The sequence below is a fragment of the Triturus cristatus genome, chromosome 4_2 (assembly GCF_964204655.1).
Source record: "Triturus cristatus chromosome 4_2, aTriCri1.1, whole genome shotgun sequence".
In the NCBI taxonomy this organism is placed as follows: Eukaryota; Metazoa; Chordata; class Amphibia; order Caudata; family Salamandridae; genus Triturus; species Triturus cristatus.
In genome coordinates this window covers 356,101,728-356,123,482 of record NC_140586.1, presented here as the reverse complement: position 1 = coordinate 356,123,482, position 21,755 = coordinate 356,101,728, and the positions used below count along the sequence as shown (strand labels likewise).

General features: G+C 43.1%; 1 protein-coding gene across 1 annotated transcript in view; it reads left to right on the top strand.

The window, feature by feature from the left end:
* The window catches only part of XPR1 (xenotropic and polytropic retrovirus receptor 1), a 587,601-nt gene extending 583,140 nt beyond the window's left edge, over window positions 1-4,461 (top strand). Inside the window, exon 15 of the mRNA XM_085601765.1 lies at window positions 3,525-4,461. Coding sequence (XP_085457891.1) covers window positions 3,525-3,585 — 61 coding nt within the window. The 3' untranslated portion in view covers window positions 3,586-4,461. The remainder of the gene's footprint in view (window positions 1-3,524) is intronic.
* Window positions 4,462-21,755: the final 17,294 nt, after the last annotated feature.

The following is a 21,755-nucleotide window of genomic DNA, read 5'->3' as shown; positions in this document are numbered from 1 at the left end:
GTTTAATTTAAAAAAAAAAAAAAAAAGTCAATCCCTCCTCCATGGCACAAACACAGTCCCTAATTTAGATGGCGTTAGCCCTTGATAACAGTCTCAGGCGGAGCTGCATGTTATCTACGTATGTGCGTGTACAGAGATCCACCACCGAGCTCCTAGTGACTTTAAGCTTAGATTTTAGCTTGCAGGAGGGCTGTTGGAGTTTGGGATATCTGTTGTGATCATGCAAAAACTGCTTTAAACTAGGACAGGTTGATCATTGGTATGAATATCTATCCCTTTAAATAAACTGATTCATGTTCTCATTTAAGCGTATCAATTTTTTTTCCACACCAGAATTTGTTAAAAAGCCTAGGAATCCTATTATGAATCTTATGGTATTCTTCCACCTCCCCCATGGCACTCTTAAGCTGTGCATTTAGTACAGCTCTCTGATACTTTGATGCTCGCATATCAACCAGCTTTTAGTCACTTTACTCATTTGGGCAACCTTAAAATTAACCATTTGTATTGACACTGTTCTAAAAACCATGACATATTGCCAGTGGGGTTTGCGTCTTGCCACCCACTCCAGGCGCCTATGGTTTTCAGTACTACGAGAAGGGTGGTAACATGTGTAACAACTTTCAGCTTCTGGAGGATATGAGTCACAGTGTCCAAATTCATCTACCAACAAACTTGGCAAGGCGTTTGCGTATAAAAAAAAAAAAAGCATCTTGCCATCACTAGGGCTATCTCATTTAGTCCCATTTCTTCTACTTCTGTTTAAGTAATCACATAACTGTACTGAATTTTAGTCAGTAGAAGGATGGAACATGGACATTTTCTAACCTTACTTTAGCATTCCTAAACACTACCACAAGTGTGCCTTTTATGTATGTGACTAGCACCATTACTACCATGCGTACTTAAACATGAGCAGTCATTGGAAGTAAGGATTTATGGTAGACTTTTTATTTTTTCACCGCTATGGTTCATTACTCAAAAACAGGATTGTCTCTGCCGATTACCACACATCTGAACTACAACAGTTTTTTGTAAGTGACTTGACAACAAATTGCTCTTTGCATATTGTTGTGTTTAATTTCACACCACAGATTCCACGTTTATTATTCGTATCTGCAGCCAAATACTCCTACAAAGGAGAAATTGGCCAAAACTTTAAGCCTTCAATGGACGGATAACAGGACCATTTACTATAGTTAGTGGAATTCACCCTCTGCTGACCGTTCCATAAATGTGTTGAGGAACTCAGCCTTGGTCACAGAACTCCCTGGTGGCTTCATTATCCTTAAAATGTATAGTAGAGGGTTCTTTTGATTATACATCACTTGTACCACTGGTTCTATTATTTCTTTTACTGCTACTAGCAGTAAGTGCCACATTAATTTCCAGGAAGGAACTGCTCAGACCTTATATTGTTTGATGTTTTTCTCTTTTTTTCACAACATCTCTTAAGAGGCCTGAATGAGCAACTCAATGGATTTTCTACTCTATGAGAGAGACTCCATTAGAGGTTTTTTAGTGGGTTGGAAATGGAAGAGTTGACCAAGATACATGCATATTTAATTTACCTCCAAAGTCCTTACTGACATTCTTATTATTATACAGCATGTTTGGGCTATATTGGATCCCACAAGGGCTTGGCTGTATCTTTCAGTCCATCAGAGAGATCATCCTTAAGTCACCTCTGTATGTCATGCAATTGAAAAGTTCCATATTGGAATTACAAGCTTTTCTTTGCTCACAATTATTTAGAAGGTGTAATTGGAAATCCAACCCCAGCAGGAAACACCATCTTATACTTGTATCCTCATCCTGTACACAAGTGGTCGGGTTTTCTGACCTCTTACCCAGGCCAAGAGCATGATTCTTTCCCTTCCTCAGGGACCCAGCTTCCTGTCCCTGAATTATGGGAGAATACTTAACACCTCAATTAAGTCTCCATGCTCAGAAGTCAGGTTCCCAATAAACCATCTTACAAGTATGTCCACCTGCCCCAAACAGATGTAGAATTAATTGTTGATGACTGCCAGGAAAGTGGCAATCCAAGCACAATACTTAAATAAGGGCCTAGAGGTTTGCTCCTTATTTCTTGATATCGAGGCCACCCCCACCTCGTTCCTACCTTCCATTATTGTTGTCTTCCTTCTTTCCTGTTGAAATCAGATATCAAGGTAGATTTTCACAAGAGCTATGATTAATTTGAAGTGGCTTGCAGAATATCTTCAGACAAGTGCCTCTCATTGTCTTATGCTTATTTAAAGAGACACTATGATCACACTACAATCTGTTTTTGTCTGTGAGGTGCCTGCTTCCTGATTGGGATTTGAATGTCGTTTTGTATATGGTGCTGAATCCTACTTCTAACCCATACCTTTTTGTGAGCGGAAATTCTTAATTTGGGAGCAATTCTGTGTTTTTGTGGAGCAGAGACTTCTTCACTAGGTGCTGTACCACTTATTCAGGAGAGGCTTTTTAAATGGGGGTATCGGAGGTTCAACATTGGCGGTAGCAAGCATCATCTACTTGTAAACACTGCGTGACTTATGATACTGCTATGTCTTTCCGCTAAGGACCCTATCAGGACAATGCTTTCAAGGACTATGGCCTAAAATAGAAACTAAAGATGGTGCTTGCATTGTGTGCTTCAAGTTCACTTCATCCCAAGTCAAATGTACTCCCCCTTTGGTGAAAGGCCAAAAATCATTTACTTCTGGGCTTTTCTAAACTCAACATAAGATGGGGAATTAAGGAACAGCATCTGAATTTAGCATAGCCTTAAGCTGCAAAACTAATACTTTTACAGGTAAGAAACCTTTTCCCTCCTATGAAATTGTCCTGCATTTGAATTTTCTACAGTGTAAAAGCTTTTTGCCCGGAAAAAGCGGGGTGCGGGGGGGCGGGGTTTGTTCTCTATTAACGAAAGAAAATGTTGCATATGTATCATACAACAAAGTGGGAGTATGCATGGCATTGTTTAACAGAAGAGAGCCCTTTTCAACTAAGAGTAGAACAATTATTAGAGAGGAGTAATTTTTCAAGACAGTTCAACATGGATCTTAGAGGGATTATCCTTCCAAGCATTAAAAAGCATACCAGTGTAGATCAAGCCAGGATCTAATATCTTGATCATGGGGCCAATGGTGAGACAATCTCAAAATGAATATGGCACGAAACTGCAGATCTAGGCCTTCAAGCCCCGTGCCAATTATTAAAGATTTCATCATTGTAGCTCTAAAGAGAGGCTCTTACCTTACATTCAGTGTTTGGGTCACCATCTAATAGTTGTTCTGTACATGCCTTTTCGTGAAGCAGTGCCAGATCCAATAGGGTAGATATTTGAAAGAGAGCAATGTTTCAGTTCCATTCAGTTTATTATCCTGAATTGGACTGCCTCACTTTTGCAGACTTTGCAGACCTATTTAGTGTGCTTCCGTCATCCACCCTTCCAGCACCCTATGGGTGTTGTTCATTAACACTCGTATTTATATCTGACTTCTCCTATTTTTCCTTCTCTCTGCCAGGGGTAAGGCGCGAGACACCAAGGTGCTAATCGACGACACGGATGATGAGGCATGCACCTGAGGTGCAGTCCTGTTCTGGGCCCTACGCATCGCAAATGGCCCTCCGTACACCTCCACACCCTCACCGATTTAACGCACCATCCGAGCCGACAGTAAGGAGATAAGTCACAAGCCTAACTCGGCTGAGCTTCCACTCCGGATCCTATGGACTCCAAACAGTGCTCACTGTGTCGTTGTCAACACCCGATTTTTAGGATTTTGTTGGGTTGTTTTGTTTCCTATTTTTAAAAACGTGCTTAACATTTTTTTGTCAATCAGAGAACCGTTAAAAAAAAAAAAAACACTTGGAAAGAAACAAAAACCAATGAAACAAAACAAAGCAAGCGACTGGAAGTCAGCGATCTGCGATTGCTCCTGAGGGACAGGGAGAATGCCCCGTGGGGGCAGAGTGGCGAGAGGGACCTGCTCCACTCCCAGCTCCGTTGGATTAAAAACCGGACTCGTTTCTACTACTTTTTTGTTGTTGATAAAGTTTTGTGTGGTTGGGACCCTGAGCCAGGGCTCCGGAAGCCCTTATGCTGGGAGAGCGCACTTTATGCAGGAACGTCTGCCACAGAGACGCATCTTCCCCAGAAGTGGCTTCTCCTTCTGGGTTTCTTAAGAATGATCGCTGTTCATGTATATTTGTGTTTTTCTTCTTTTCTGTACTGAATCGCACAAAGGCTTCATGTGAAAGATAGTACTGAGCTTTTCCCTCCTGGAGCGCAAACTGTCTCTGGTAAGTGGGAGTGATCATAGGGGGACAGTAGCATGTATCTCATCACATGGGCCTTTCCTCTCCCTCCTGGTGAGGAGGAGCAGAACGTCTTCTCCAGGGGGTGGGCAGACAGCTCCCTCTTTTATGTTTGTTCTTTTTGTAAAGCCAAAGTTCTTTTCACATGTTTTTGTTGAGTCTTCATTTTTTTTGTCTCTGTTTGCATCATTTACCCAGTACTGATGGTGGTTGAAGGGTACAGTTGTTCCATATGGATGTGTACTCCATGTATGTCCTCTTTCATCATAAAAAAAATGGAGAAGGGCAATGCTTTCCCACCACCAGTCCTCTGTAACAATGATGTGTGAATTGCCATTTTGTGTCAGAATTGACATGATTGACCACTAAGAATGAGGAAAAGCAGTCTCAATTTGCAGTGCCAAACGGTCAACCACTGGGGTGGTGCTGGGAGCCACCCCTTCCCCCTCCACTGTGTTGTTTTCCCATTGCAACTTGTCTAGTAATAGGGGCACTTGGGGATGCCTCACAACCCTCGATGTCCCTAGTGTGATTTAAGCTGACAGAAGAGACTGAAGTATAGGATTTCTTTCTGCCCGAGGAATAAAAACACAAAGGCAAATCTGACATGGGGTGATTATTGGCAGGGGTGTCAGCCTGCACCAGGAAGGCATTCCACTGTGGGAGACCGCCTTATTAACTCCTTTTTGTGGATTCTCCTATTTCTGTTTCCATCAGCAGCATGGCCTGACGGTAGCATTCAGCTGCCTAGTGCCACTGGCAGGACCTAAAATAGGGCTTGCTGACTGATGTGGCAACGAACGGGTGAGCAGTGTCCTAATGCATGCTTGTGCTCCATTACTTTACACTGCTTATACATTAATTTGAGCTGTGAGGGTTATCCTCCGTGCTCTGTGACAACCCTTGTTGGTTTTAACGTACTAGACTTTGGTAGTGGTGTTTCATATGCGTTACTAGATGTCATCCCATACTGATTATAGATTGTGAACGTTGACTCTTTTGGTGTAAGAATGTCATCTGGCATTGATTATAGGTCTGCGAGTTATATTGTATGGTGTAGGATGGCATCTATTGTTTGCAAGTGAATAACTGGTTTGAATGGTGACTTTTGGTACTCTGAAAAGGTGCCCTGTGCAAGTGAATGGGTGCGCCCTAGTTATTAGGTCATTGACACTGGGAGGGAGGCCTCTTGCAAGCAGGTTCATTGCGTTCTGGTTATAAGTCAAGTTGTCCTCATGAGAGATGCCTTCTCACATCGGTTCTAAAAGATCGCTGCAGAGAGCATTGTGATATGAGCACCCATCAGACACTCCTCCCTTCAGTTGTTCTACTTCTGCTGTCCTTAACAGTTTTACATCAGTAGCCATCTTGTAGTCATTTGATTTTTAGAATATTTAATTACCTCATGTGTGACTTTCTGACTCCTCACTGCTTACGTTTAGGGTAGAGAGAGCCCTCAGCTGCTTTAGGCTCCCTAATGGACAGTGGTCCACATCCTCATCAACCTCCTTTCATCATTGTGCACAAGAGATTACTATGGAATCTACTCAATGCATATGCACAAAATGAATTATACCACCTGGTCTTCGTACTGTCCCTGCTACCTACATTATGAGCAACCTCTTGAGTTGCTTGACCACCAGGGACTGGAACTGCATGCTAAGCTTGACTGCCATCTACGCTTTTCTGAACTTGGGTACTGTGGATACTTCTTTCCTGTAAACTCACTCTTCAGAGAACAACTGACCAGGTAAGAGTTATCACTCACAGAGAAGTGAATGAACCTGCAAAACTACTGGAGAAAAACTGCGCTCCTGAAGTATAGGTTTTCTAGACATGGGGGTTAATAGACTTCAGTTGACAAGGACACAATGTTTTAGTCAGGCTCTGACATGAACATCCGTTTTCCTGTAAGGGAAACAAAAATGAGTTTAAGCTTTCTTGTGCTGCCCCTACACTTTCTGGCCATTTTGTTTATGATGAAATTAGGTGCTTTTGAAGCTGTGTCACCCAACAAGTGCATCTCCCACAAGAAAGGCAAATCATGCTTGTGCTGAAATATTTTCTGATCCTTTCCCACTTGTTTGCCTTTTTGTGGCTTGTGGTCATTCTATGTGCAGTAAAGATGCGCAGAAGTGGGAATAAGCACAATTGTGATGAGGTTTTTCACAGTGATCCGAATTTAACCACCTTGTGGTAGAAAGCAGATGACTGCCATTTAACACCCCTTGAACTTGATCGTAAACCCAGTCTACTGAAAGGGTGGGAGTTGATCTGCTAGATTTTGTCTGTGGTGGCAGAGATTACTAGCATACAACCACACGTTTAGGTTAGATCACAAACCAAAACAGCTTTGTGAAGGAGAGTTCACAAACTGACATGAGCCTGTGAATGATTTTATCCTGCCACTCAAAGGTGCCACTCCTGCAGCCAGGATTACATACATGTGGCACCTTTGAAATTATATGCGTTTTCTACACTACTTTTGGAAAGGGATTACAGCCTTGTGTTACCTCATGGTCAGAGCAGATCACAGATGTGTACTCTGCTTTAAGATATAGCTCTTGTAATGCTGGGGTGAGGGATTCACAGAATCCCTAATGCTCCAAGGAATGATCAGATCCATTGTACCACCCCAATGAGGCTAGCAACAGATCAGTACTGACCTTTGGTAATCCTGGAGCATATAATGAGGGTAAAGACGAAGAATGAGAGTGTGTGTTGATTTTTAAATGGATTGATTTCCTGGTGCAGCTAAGGTGTCCAAGGCCTAAAAAAGGTCTAATAAATGAAACTAGCGCAGAATGACAGCCCATCCTGTCACTGGGTAGTCTAGGTTCATGTACCGTCCTATCTTACATTTAAGTCCAATCAGGAGCTACTAATTTCCAAGCCTGTCTCAAGGTTCAAGTCCTTCCCCTACTGTCCTGTTACAAAGCGCAGTTCTCAGCCATGTCTGCAACCTAGGATGCAGTGGTGACCCTACATTTTTTTTTAATCCATAGTAACCAATCACATGACACTTTGATCTGGACTTCCTCCAGTATCAAGGTGCAATGGGCTGCATAAATGCATGATGTTACCACCCACTGTGTTCAGCCTTGGCCCAATTAGAAGAATGGCTCCCACATTTTCACACAATAGTCTTAAGCTTGTCTGTCCATTTGAAGTCAGCAGGCATGCTGACTCATCAGTATAAAGTAGTGCCTTTTTCGATGGATCATTTAACCTTTCCTAGAACCGTGTATCTCAAGGTAACCAGCCACTGCCGATCTGACATCACTGCCATCTACAACCTTGGGGAGGTGGAGGCGCTGGCATCCACCCCAAAATCCAACCATGTTCTGATCAAACTCTGAAGGAGGAATCAACTGCCAACAGATGTCTGTGCGGTGTAGCAACCATTTGAGTTAAGCCTCCAGGTGGACTTCGGACCAAGTCATGTTTATGTGAACTCTGTCTACTGACACCAATTTTCATAGTCTTATCGTCCTAGATGAAGGTGCCTTTCCATAGTGGGGCGCTTCTATATGATTCAATTTTCTTAACCAATGTCTTCGTAAGATTTCAATATAGACCCTTCAGCGATGGTCCCAAGGCACATAAGAATTAACCTCATGCCAGCATGTTTGTGGAAGCAGTTGGCTGTTCTTCAAATTAAAGATTAATGTCCACAAACTGTGCCAATCTTTATCAGCAGTATGGGATGCCACCGTGTTGTATAAGATTTCCCAGTGAATCTGTGTCTGTAATGGTGGAGACTATTAAACAGGGACTGCTTGAGAGTTGTCTTCCTTGACTTCTTATTAACCGGACAGTCTTCACACAGTGAAAAGGCTCTCTTTGTTCATTCTTCGGAGGCGTACTGTACACATTGCTGTCATGATGTGTCTCTCCCACAAAGGAGTTCTGATGCATCTGTCTTGAATTACTTCTCCAGCCAATTGTTGCCAAAATGGGCACTGTCCTCGTGTCTAGGTCGTTCTGTTCCAGTTTAAAGTTTGTACCTTTTGAGAGCAAAATAGTTAGCCGCAATGCCGAAATGGTCAATTCTTTCACTTTTAGGTAGCAGTAATCAAATGCATCCATGTGACATGTCAGAGAAGATTCATCTACCTTGATGGGCAATATTGCACATCACTAGGGGAGATAGTCACCTGTATGTAAATGGTAATATGTTTCTGCAGCCGTATCAAAGTTATATCAGTTTCTTTGACCTTGCATGCATTTGCAGGACTAGAAAGTGGTATAAAAAGTACGTCAATCAGGGCTCAGATTCATGCTGAGTTTTCGGATAGTCATTTGCTTAGCGCCTAGATACCCCAGGGTAATTGTCGCGCTTTATGCATTTTATTTTCATTTCATGAAGGGTTAAATTTAAACGAGGTGCATCTGAATGGAGCTCATTTGCATAGTCCATGGTTTTTCTAAATATCTTGCACTGATCTGCCCTCTTTGATCTGCCTGGCAATGGATAACAATGATGAGCACAAATTTGCCTTCTGCTAAGGATAGATTTTTTTAATTTGATTTGACTGTGTAGCATAGCAATTGTTTCCAATGCGACCACAACTGTCGCTAAAAATCTTTGTCGAATGCTTCAGCATATTTACTAGCCTTAGAAGTGGGTGCCACAGACATGTCTGCTCTGGGGGAAATTATTGCAAATTTGTATGTAAGATAGGTGACTGGGAGAGATTTTACTCGCCTAGCAGGCTGGCACAGAAGTGGTATAAACTCTGTAGGGAGGGCTAGAAGATTCAACCACTTTGGGGGCTTTGGGGCTCATGAGAACGTTTAGTTAGTATATCTTGAGAGAGATCACCTAGCATTAATCTACTTGTTGGTGCTAATAGCAGTTTCATTTCCCTCCATTGAGTGGATACATTAGTCGTTCTGGAAAAGAGAATGTTTCCTATTACTTAGGGATGTGAATGCGGGAAATACGTCCACTTTCGTGGTCTTAGGCAGATGTCATCCAGCACCTTTGCAGTGTAAATCAGAATAGGAACCTTTTCGGCCTTGGAAGGTGGGCCACTCTTCTCAGGGGGTTGTCTTTAGTCCCTTGCAATTGGTTGTTGCTGTAGATATAAGAAACGTAACATTCAAAAACCTACATAGCCTTGTTTTCAGGTCTGTCTTTTCCTTGCCTCTCATACGTTCCATGCCATTCTAAGTTTGTATGTTACCATTGTTGAGCAATGTTCTCTCTTAGGGTTTGTGAAATTTATGTACTCCTGCCTCGCTTGAAGCAGTTATTGTATTAAAGTTTTCTGTGAAGGACATTCTTGAAACAATCGCACACACAGGCCGGGGTCATCAACTATTTCGACCTAGTCACTGAATCCACAGCGCAAGTACAATCTTAAAACTTTTCCCCTATTACCTTTGACCCGTACCTCTCGACAGGATCTGCCCATACCACCATTATTCTGTTTTAGAGATTGAAGACATTTCTGATCTCTAGAGACCTCTGCCCTGAGGAGAACCATTGACGCACCCCTTTCACTGCATTCCCACTGCCGTCCCACTAGATGGAAGGGTGCCAGTCGAGAGGTACGGTAGACCACATGTATGCCCTTGTATATTGCTGTCTGTGCTTTTTCTCGCTTGTGTATGTGCGCTAATAAGTCTCCTACTCTTGGGACCTTGAGGACTTCCTTCGAAGGAAGAAAGGTGAAGTGGCCATGCTGTCTCTTGACTGATCTCCATAAGAGCCCTTTTCAGAAGGAAATGCCAATTAGGAGTAAAGTAGGACTGGGGATAAAATGAAAACTTTTTGTAATCCGGCTTTGATGGTTGGGTGTCAAGATAATATGTATTAGTTACTGTAGCAATCACTTAAAGCCTCCTCCACTACTTGCATGTCTGCACTCACCCAGGCATTGAGAGAGGAGGTGATCTTGGTAAATCAAGGGTGGGAATTGGGAGATGCAATTGGGTAAGATATAATTAAGTGAGCACGTTCTGGAAAGTGTTGTTAATTGGGGGGGATGTCCAGAGACGCCCAGACTGGGGATGCATGCCTGCCTCTACCAGTCTTTCCTGTGTAGGAAATAGTGTTGTAGTGTGTACGAGTGGGGTAGCAGTGTTTAGCGGAGGTTAGAGGAGGTGTCCTGCCGTCCCTCCTCTGCCACATTCCTCTCTGGCACACTCACCCCATCTCCACTGTTTGGATAATCCACTGTTCTGACTTAATGCCTCGAGCTGTAATTGTCCCAGGTGACTCTGCAATGTGATGTCTCCTTCTGCAGGGACTTTCTCTTCTTTTCCATGCACCCATTATATATATATATATATATATATATATATATATATATATATATATATATATATATATATGTCTGTTTATTAAGGTTTTCTGCCATGGGCAAAACGTAAGTAAGACCCTCTGATAAGTCCGAGTAAAACAAGTTTTTGCTTGCTACGTTTTCTGTGCCCCATCTCATGATCTTTTCCTCTCCATTTGTTTGTCTCCTCGGTTTCTCTTGCCAACTCTCCGATCTTTCTTTCATTAATTTTCCCTTCTCCCATGTTGTTGGCTGTTCACTTAATGTACCAGATTCTTGCATCATCATCCAGCTCCCTTTTTTGATTGTCTATTTTTCTTCCTTTCTCCGTAGCTGCATTTGTCATTCACCCCGCACTCCTTTTTTCTTTTGTTGGTTTATCTCCTTTTATCCTAATTCACTCCCTCTTTTTGCTTTCTTGAAGTTCTCCCTATCGTACATTTCCAGTGTCATTGATTCTTTTAACTTGTTTCCGGTTTGCCTACATCACCTCTCAATGTCTAACTTTTTGCTTCCCAGATTTGGGTATACATTCCCAGTACCTTTCGTTCTACATCTTATACACTACATCTATTTAGCCATATCTTCGAGTTCCTGCTTCTGTGTGTGCTCTCTTTCAGTTCCTAAAAATGCTGCTCAATTCAGCAGTTTAGATCAGTCCCTCTCCTTCCCTTTCTCAAAGTGACCCTTCCTCGGTATAAATGTTCTCTCTCCCTCAGTCTCGATCTGTCCCTCCCGTCCCCAGTCTAGATATGTCCCTCCCTCTGTTCTCTGTATACTAATCTGCCTTTCTTCCTAAATATAAAGAGCTGTTACTCTTTGTTTCATAGTCTAGAATGCTCCCTTTTTTCCAGAGCTATACATGTTCCTGCCTTCTCTATTCTAGACCTGCTCGTACCTCTCTTCCCCTGTCTACAGCTATCCATTTTTCACTAACCTTCTCGTTATCAAGCTAAACGTGCCCCTCCCTTTCTTTCACAATCGACACCTGTCCCTATCTTCGCTGTACAGTATTTGTTCCCTTCCTTCCCAGTCTGCACCTGTCCTTTTTATTCTTCCTCCACCAAGAGCTTTGACTTTGGTTCCCAATCTACAACTGCCCCTCATCTGAATCAAAATGTTTCCTTTTTTCTCCAGTTTATCCCTGCCCTCTTCTATCTCTCCCTCTCTCTCTGTTTCAGTGTCGACTAGTCTTTCTTTCCCTGTCTTCGGTTGTCCATTTCTTCCCCAATCAAGATTTCTCCTGCCCAGTTTAGACCTGTCCTTCTCTCTTCTTCAGTTTAAACCTGTCCCACACCTCTCTTCCCTTGTCTAGACCTCTGCCTCCCCTTCCCTTTGTAGCCCTGTGGCTTCGATCACTTGTCTATGTATGTCATGCTCTTTTCCACAGTATAGACCTGTCCTTTCCTCTATTCCCCTCTCTAGACTTATCCCTTCCTTTTGTTCACAGTCTGTATCTTTGTCTCCTTCTTTTCCACATTTTTAGCCTGTTTCTCTGGCTCTTTCCCAGGCTGTCCTCCGTTTCACAGTAGCAACACTTCTATGCTTCTAGGTCTAGAAGTGTCCCTCTCTTTATCATCTAGACCTTTTTGTTCCTTCCTTTCCCATACTAGACTAGCCACTGTTTTTTCGCCAGTCTAGACATCTCTCTTCCTAAGTGGAAATCTGTCCTTTTCTTTTCCAAAACAGGACTGTTCCATGCTTAGTTCCCCAGTCTGAGCTTTTGTCTTCTTCTGTTCTTCTGTCTAGCCCTATATGTCTCTTGGTCCATACCCGTTTCTCTCTTCCGCATTTTCCATCCAATAATTTTCTTTCCCAGTATCAGCATGTCGTCTTTATTCCCCAGCAGTTTCCCCCTTTATTGCCTTGTCTAGACCTAACTTGCTCTCACTTTTCTCGACTTGTACACATTTTTCGTGGTCTATCCCTCTCTTTCCTCATCTAGGCATGTCGTCTTGTCCCTTGTCTTTGTCCCTTTCCTATGTAGATCTGTACACCCCTTTCCTTCCCAATCTAGATAAGTCTCGCCCTTTCTTCCAGTCTCAATATATCCCTCTCTTTCTTCCCCAGTCTAGAAGTGTGCCCTTCCTTCCTCTGTTTCCCACTGTATACATGTACCACCCGCTTATGCCCTTACAAAACTTGTCTCCAGCTTTAGTTCTCTGTGTATTTTTGTCCCTATCTCTCTTCCCTTATTCATATCTGTTCCTCTATTCATGTCTGTCCATTCTGTTTTTCTTCCTATTCCTGCCAGTCATCTTACCCTGCCTAAAGGTTACCATTCTTCTTTCCCTCAGTCTAGACTTACTCCTCCCTTTTACTTTTTAAAGCTGCCTGTCTCTTCCTCTGTTTGGAGCTCTCTTATCTCCATTTTCTTGTACCTTGCTTTTATCATGTTGCTGTTAAATCTTCTCTTCTCTATAGCTCTCCTGGTCTGCTGTCTAAGTTTCCAACTCTTACTCTTCCTGCTCCTACTTATCACCTATTTTTTCCTATCTAGCCTACTCTTCATCGGTCTGTCCCTTGATTGCCATTGTTCTGCTTGTAGCTCTCCTTACCTCACCTATATGTAGCCTATGTTCCGTGTTTAGATCTATCACCTATTAAGATCTGCCGTTTTCCTCTGTCACTTCATCTCTTCTGTCTATTACTGTGCTTTCTCCTGCCGATCGAACACATCCCCAGTCGTAAGTGCCACTCTTTTCACGTATTTGTTTTATTGCTAATGATTTATATTTGTTAGTCTCTTCACCTTTCCATATCTATCCCTGTGCATCCCTCTCTGACAATATCTCTTCCCCACGTCTAGCCCTGCCCCACTTTTCCAAATTGTTTGTCCCACATCCTGGTATGTTGCGGTCTTTCCCATCCCCTGCCTATGTCCTACCATCTATTTCTATATTTGACCCTTCAGTTCTCTGCCTTTGACTCTCTTGTTCTTCTACTGCCATCCTTTCTGTCTTTATGTTCCCCTTTCTCCCCTTCTATATTTTTCACTCTCTCCATCCCTATTTCTTTCCCTCTCCTCTGTCTTGCTCACTCACTCTTACTCTAGTGATAGTTGTTACTCATACCATTGGGTGCATTCTTATTTTCATGTCCTCCTCCTTCCCTATTTCTCCTTTTGTTTTGGGTGACTACACCTCATCTCTAACTCATTTACCTTTTTTTTTCTCGCCCTTCATTCTCCTGCTTTTCCACAGGTCAAGTCTTGTTTTCTTCTCATCGCTCCCCTCCTTTTGACACTCCACACTCAGGACCATTACACAAATTCTGTCCTCTCCTCGTCCCTTGTTAATAATTTTAACCCCATTTTCCCTGCATCAGTTGCTCAATTTTACCAGTATATCTGATCCTTCCTCTCTCCCACCCTCATGGTCCCTTCCCTTCCGCATATCGAATTTCTTCTTGGTTCCCTCCATTGTTGCATCCTCTCCCTTCTCTGGTCCCTTGGCTGTCTCCATTCACATCTCGCCTTCCTCCTTGCCATGCATTTAATCTTGTTCTCTTGAACTATTCTACAATCTCCCTCCCTTTATCTGCATTCCCCTCCTCTTTTTACCTTTTTAGGTCACCAAGGTTGAAGAGATGGTCTCCTTCTTGCTTGCTGATGATGTATATGTGACTGCGCTTATAGCACTCTCCCTTCTGTCTCAGTAGATAAAAACAAATAATCTTTTTAATTTCATAATTGTCGAGTGCCCTTCTTGGTAAGTAGGTGAGCGTTGCACAACGTGGTACTGTTTCCTAGTTTGTAGATGGTTGTATAAAGCAAATTTAATGTGGCTATGTGCTTTCACAAAGAAAAAAATTAAGTGATTGAATACGGAATAACATCCCCTTTTTGATTATTACAATTCCTCGTTGTTTCCTCTGTGTTGTCTCCTTTTGTGAGTGGTTAATGTTCTTTGTTCTGACTAATTAGCTTTCAATGTTCAGGCATCAGAGGAGGGTTGACGCTTTCTGGGCTTTAGGACATGAGCTGATGGAATGCAATAGTTCCTTAAAACAGATAAATTCAGTAGCATTAGACTGGGATAGAAAGCCTTCTGCCTGCAAGGCGGTTGTGCCATGAGCTGAGGGGTTAATCAGAATCTCAAATGAGTGATCTTGTTATGCAGTATCATTGTTATGGAATAATCCACTTTGTCCTCTCTTTCAGAATGAGGGGAACAGATGGCTCGACAAATAAGGAATTAAGTAATTTTGATTGGATGACTGACTTTTAGGTAGTTGACTTTGACCTACACACCCAAACTCCCCTAGCCCTCTCTCTCCGCCCACAGTACACCCCAGTACAAGGCTTGGCAGCAAGACCTTGATGTTGATTCATCCAGACACCTCAACAGTGAACAGGATGACACTAGAAAATGTTGATTACTAGAACTTATGGGAACCCTGAACCGTTAATTCCAGTGAGAGGCTCAGTGGCCTATGCAGCACATTGTTGTTGTATAAGGTGGGCAATGTGTGGAGCCATGTAGGGACAAAAAAGCTTCACAGTGCTCTGAGTTCCCAGTGGGGAGTTTAGGGTTTATTTCAATCTGTTCCAGGGCTCTAATGGTCCTCTTGGCTCACCCAGGCCTTCTGTGTTCAGAACCTTCTGGTTGGTCTGTGGATCATTATTTGGGTTCATACAAACACTACATCTGTACTAATTCCCGACACTCCTATTAAAATGTTGTATTCAAGTGTTTGTCAAGCAGGTACCCCCCTAATCAAAACAGTTTTGGCAGACCTGTAGAAATATTTTATGAAAAGGATCTCCAAATACATTAGTAAATCAAAAAAAAAAAAAAAACTGTATATTGATTGTATGTGTTTGTTACAGATATCAGAACAAACCTTTCTGTGGCCCTTCATTGTGTGACCTAACTTGGGTTCCAGCCATACTGTGACAAACTCATCCCTTCTAATGTTTCTTCGCCATGTCAAATCCTTTATAGAATTTTTACGTCTTGCATGCTACGTTAAAATGAGCTAGGGTTGGAGGATTACCTATAAGTAAATTTAAAGCCACAGTTCTCCAGTATTGGATCTTTTATTTGCGTGTTTAATATACTAAAACGGATTCAATTACCCCATCTTTTTACCCTTAGTTTAAGAAGTGGATACTCTTTAACTTCTTCCCTAATAGGCATTCTTAGATTGTTTCACAGTGCACAGTAAAAGAAAGAATGCAAAAAATAGTCTTAAAATATCGAAGGAAAAAGATAAAATGTTTAGTAAAGTATTTAAGATTATTTAATCATTTAATAAAGGTTGCTTTCTTTTAATAAATAATGTCTGTTTGAGGAATGCTTACCCGGAAGGCAATGGATGTTAAGTGAGACCTTGCCAACTTCATGCTGATGCTGTTTCTGATCAAGGCGCCTCACTCCAGCATCCTCACCCAGAAAGGAAGGAAACCCATTTCATCTGTCTGTCCCACATGAGAGGACATAGCTACTTGGCAGTGTACTTGCCTGGATGGTAGGAGCTTCCTTACGTCCTCCTGCCAACCTTTCTAACGAGGCCTCATTGGTCTAGGCCTCATATCCACCTCCACCAACATTAATATCTGTAAGAGGATTAAGTCACAAGCCCTATGTTTCTGCCAGGTCTGCTCTCACAGCAGGAAGGCAGTGAAGCAGCTGAACCATCAGAAAAAAACCTCGCTGGTTCCCATTCCAATATGGTCACCACCTTCGAGAACCTAAAAATAAGGGCCATATATTAGGGCCAAACCCAATTACAGAGTCCTCCTCCCACAGTGAAAAGAATTTCCCAAGTGAAACTAATAGTGCTTTTATTTGTTAAGTTATTGCACGAAAATTCATTGGCATGCATCTTATTTTCATTGTGCAAATCCCTGTTGTCCATAATTTCAGATTATCCAATATTGGGGTATCTTTCATAGATTCACATGCTTGAATCATTCCCTGTCGTCGAAGTGGGAGTCCCACGGTGCCATAATCAAGCAGTAATATAAAACTATCAGGCTGGAATGGCCATATGCCATCAGTTTAGTAGCCTAGCTATGTCCCTTTAAAAAAAGGACCAAACTTGAACTATAACGAATGAGCTGCTAGCACCCTCTAAAACACTCCCAAGAGAGGCTGAGTCCCACAGATTTTCACAGCATGTCGTGTGTGAAGGGAGTCTTCCTGAGCTCTGCTCAGTTTTTCTCATTTCAAAGCTTATTCTTCTATATATTGCTGATATGTCAGACAAGAAATGCCTTTTTAGTCCCTGCAAGACCTATGGAGAGAAGAGAGTCCATGAGGAGGATCCACATAAGAACTGCATTTCCTACCTCTGTCCAAAGCATGAGGAGAGGGAGTGCAAAATGTGCTGCACTTTCTCTTAAAAACCCTGAGAGACCAGGAACAGCTGCTACTATTATGAATTCAGAAGACTAAGATCCAGAAGACGTCTTCTGAGGAGCACAGTTACTCCTCTGCCGGGTCTTAAAAAGGGCTAGATCTCTGACAGGATTATCAGAGAGGTCCAGAAAATCCCTCAAGACTTCCCACCAGCCTCACTGCACCAAACAAAAGGCAAAGGTACATCAATTTTCCTCAGAGACATCTCTACCTGGCCCATCCTCACCTTCTGCCTGGGACAGAGAGCGCCCTCATAGCTCATCTTCTGATTCCATGAGGCACAAATTCTCTTCAAGGTCTCTATCGACGATGACCTCACCGTCTACGCCACGATTGTCGACGACCACCAGCACCACAATCTCATCGTCGAGACCGTTGACAGCAAGACGAAAACGACTGCAGCCATCGGTGCTTCTATCTTGTCGACGAAGCTCCAGCTATCCACTAGGTTCTCGTCCATGTCTCCATCAACGACAACACCGTCATCATCTCTATCGTCAATGATGGTTCCAGCGACGTTCCCGTTAATGACGGCCCGTCCAAGATGATCCTGTTGATGATTCCATCGAGGTGGTCCCGTCAATACCTCCATCGATGATTTTCAAGATCTAAAGTACATCTATCCGCCCTGAGATCACCTCGCCTAGCAAAGTTTCACCTCTGCCTCCAAACCATTTACTAGATATTGAGGACTCTGAAGATGATGATGATGGTCTTTTTGGCCCAGCTCATAGCCCTTCGGAGCTGAACATGAAGTATCAGGAGAAAGATGAGGAATATGAAGAGGGGCAGTACTTCCAGCAGTATTATCCTCCGCCATCAAGGTACTATGAGCCAAGAGGTTACTATTCTGACCCCCCACCAAAGCAGAACTCTTCACATCTTCCTACGTCATTGGTGCAGGATCTTCAGGCCATTCTTTCTGATTATCGTAGGCGTTTTCCACAGCCCCCTAAAAAGCAACCTGATGGCTCGCCACCACAAGCTACTCCTCTGGCTCCACCATGCGTTCCTCCTACAGTTACACCTAGAATGATGCCTCAGTCCCATATAGCGGCACAACCCAGAGATGATACATCTTCCTCGGTCGAGGAGAGGGAAGAAGGAGTCATTGTGGCTATTCATCCACCTCTGGACGAATGGAACGGCTATGTAATCCCTACTCCATCTCCACCTCCACCTCGTCACACCGATTCACCTCCAGAGGATATTGGGGGTTTCTATAACCTCATGGAGTGGGCCACAGTCAGATTTCACCTTCCTATGTCAGTGAAACAGTCTGACTGCTTCCTTCACGATTTCAAGGAACAGGCCAGAAAATCGGTGTGCTCCATACCAATAGTGGACTACATTTTGCAGGAGGGAGTGAAGATAATGAAAAACCAGGCCACTGTCCCAGTTGTCCTTCCATGCATAGATGAGAATTACAGAGCACCCAAGGACTCTCCGTCATGTCTGACAGGGCACCACAAGCCAGACTCTGTAATCTCTCAGGCAAAGCAGGGAAGGTCAAAGAACCCGTATACACCTATTTCCACTCCACCGGACAAGGAAGGGAGCCGTCTAGATACCATTGGGAAAGAATTTTCCACCATGTCCGCAATTACGGTGTGGGCAATCAATTCCCTCGCCATTCTTAGCTGCTATGACTGCCAGATGTGGTCTGATATAGGGGACATCATTGACCTTATTCCTGAAGACAAAAGACCCGAAGCAAAGAAAATCTTACTGGAGGGTAAGCAAACCTTGTCTGAAATCATAGACTGTGCCATGGGCATTGCTTCCACAGGCTTCCGTCAAATGGCCGGTGCAGCTGAACAGCTGTGTTACAACGCCAAGAGTGGCTAAAGGCGACCTCATTTCGCCCTGAGGTCCAATCAAAAATTCTGGACCTGGCTTACAATGAGGACGAATCCAACATGACTGACTGGCTGGCAAACTGCCCTAAAGGTAAACAAAAGGGCACTATTAACCCTTTCGATGCGCATGACCGAGCGGTTCCGTCATGCGCGTCGGTTGCGCTGTGCGCATGACGGAACCGCTCCGTCATGGCCCCGCCCGCGCACAGAACCTTCAGCACAGCGCGGAAATCCGCGTCGCGCTGAAGGGGTTAATGAAACTGAACAAACACAAATGTTATGGAAACTGGTCAGTAAGCTTACGGTAATGCTTACCAACCAATACTTCTTCCATCACAATATGACCAAGCAAACATGAGACATCCCAGTGGCATACCAACACAGAATAACATTATTAATGCAACTGAAGGTCAGGTGGCACAGCGCATCTACAATCTCTGCAGTCTCATACATACAAGAAAATTGGCTACCTCAAAAATAACAATTTTTGAAAGACTACTACAAAGGAACCAGAGATTCGGGAATAAATATTCCGTAGCCTTCGAAAGAATGCTAACCGACAAAGAAGAACACATTGCAAAAAACTGACAACTCCTCAACTACCTGCTCCTGAAAAAATCTTTCAGCGACTCATAGGGCATGAACTACCTACAGGACTTATCTATCAAGTGGCCTGACCTTGCAGCGGATACTGCCCTTTCACAAGTAACAACAAATAGTAACCATCGACCAGTCATACCAGGAACCATGCACACACACTCACCCCAGCAACCCCAATCACAAAAGAGGGGGGCTCCCAGATGGGCGCAGACAATCTGAACGGTGACACTTACACTACATCATCTAAACTTATATTTTACCCACTTTACATATCGAGGGGCAGAAACTATATGAATAGGGCCAACATTATACACCTATTGTCACAGATCTCTTCTCTAACATATATACAATCGAAGGATTCATGAGGATCCAATTTGAAACATTTTTCCATCATTCCAACACAGTCCTCTGTAGTAACCTGGAGATCTCCAGGGTTCATGGCAGGCGTTCTAAGCGAAAAGTCCGTATTCGTGCAGTAGTTAATTGAACTAAAAACAATAGAACCAGAGAAATCGCCGAACGTTCTGCACCCAAGGAGAGAACTACTTGTTAAAAAATCGCCTGCTACCAGCAACCCAAAGGGAGTGAGTAACACAACAAAACAGAAACCACAAACTGACAACCAGAGATGCATTAAGCTCAACAGGAACCAAAAAAGCAAACGTGCAGTCTCAATACAACAGATATCAATTAACGACTATTGGGACTGGATTGCATCCACACTGACTGGAGAGACCACAAATTATTTCTAGCACACCCCGTGATGCCGTACGCAGTGCATGGCAACTTAAGAGCGAGCATTCTATAATATCTTAGCGCATCACAAGGTTAAAGCACATTCTTAATCAACAAGAACGTCTCATATTTCTAAAGACTGGTAATGTGATTTGCTTACAGGAAACGTGGGCTTCAGCACTGCTCCAGATAGCAGGGTACTATGAGATCCAACAACCAGCCATCAAAGAGAAACACTTTAGCAGACCCTCAGGAGATCTATCTATTTATATCCCAACAAATGTAAAATCATTAACAACTGTACTCAGCTCAGAGTGCCCTGTGTTCCAATCAGTAATAATTGTCAGATGTTGTTCCCACAGTTCTTCTAGCCAAATTCTGTTAATTAACATCTGATTAGACTTGCACAGGTTTGTAAAGACTATAATTTAAGGATTCATTGAGCCTTTCAGGGACCTCTTTTGCAAATTTCCAACTCATGAAGTAATATTAACAGGGGATGTCAATATGATCAACTGGGATAGACAACGAACTTAAGCCCACAGTTTTCCTCGCAAGGAAATTGACAGACTGCTTAAAAACATACAACCTTGCCTCATTGCAGCCAGAAGGTCCTCATTCCAACCCCTTACACACTTTTAGGGACGTCTCAACATTAGACTATACTTTTGAGAGTAAGCCCTTACTGGAGTTCTTGAAGGCCTTCACAATAATAGCATACTATGAAAGTGATCACCTCCCACGGGGAAAGCAATTAAACCTGAACCAGCATAGCGCTTGCCAGTTAAAAATACTGGTATTCTTGACAGGTGAAGAAACCAATGCGCTAATATGGAGACTTTGATGGGGCAAGGTTTCTCTAGCCTGGTTCAACAAGCGGAAGCACTCTTTCTACCAACAACCCCTCCCCTTCGAGCCCCCAACACATAAACAGCTTCACTTAAACTGGGGTATACTAACCGACACACTCTATCGCAATATAAGTGGGAAAGGGGTCCACCAACGAACACTAAGTAAAAAGCAGGGGAACACTAAAACACCATGGTACACATCAGAAATATGAAAAAGCAAGTCAATCTTAAGGGCAGTTGCCAGAAAGTATTAAAAAAAAGACAAAACCAACACAGTTATGGCACAGCTCCAATGCAAAAAAGACCAACTGATCCTTACTGTGGTCTGCAAAGGTATGTTGCTTCAGAATGGATACCGGAAGAATCACCAAAGCAGACGTTCGTAGTCATCAAGGCTTTCAGAGAAAATGGGGTGCTTGACCCCAATGGGCTACCAGGCTCTCTTCAAAGCCGATCCAGAATTCTGGACAGAACTGCTTACACCTTTCTAGAAGGCATGTATCTCCAATGCCCAGGTGCTGCAATCCCGGAGTGGCTCCATTCTGTACCCTATCTACAAAGAGGGCAACAGTGGTGATCCCACAAACTACTGCCTAATTGCACTATTAGACATCGAGGCAAAAGTATAAGCAAACATTCTACTGCCGAATCGGAGGAACGGCTCACAGAGTGAGTTTAATTTTTTTCTACCAAACCGGAATCTGACAAAATTCATCTTCCATAGACAATATAGTTGTC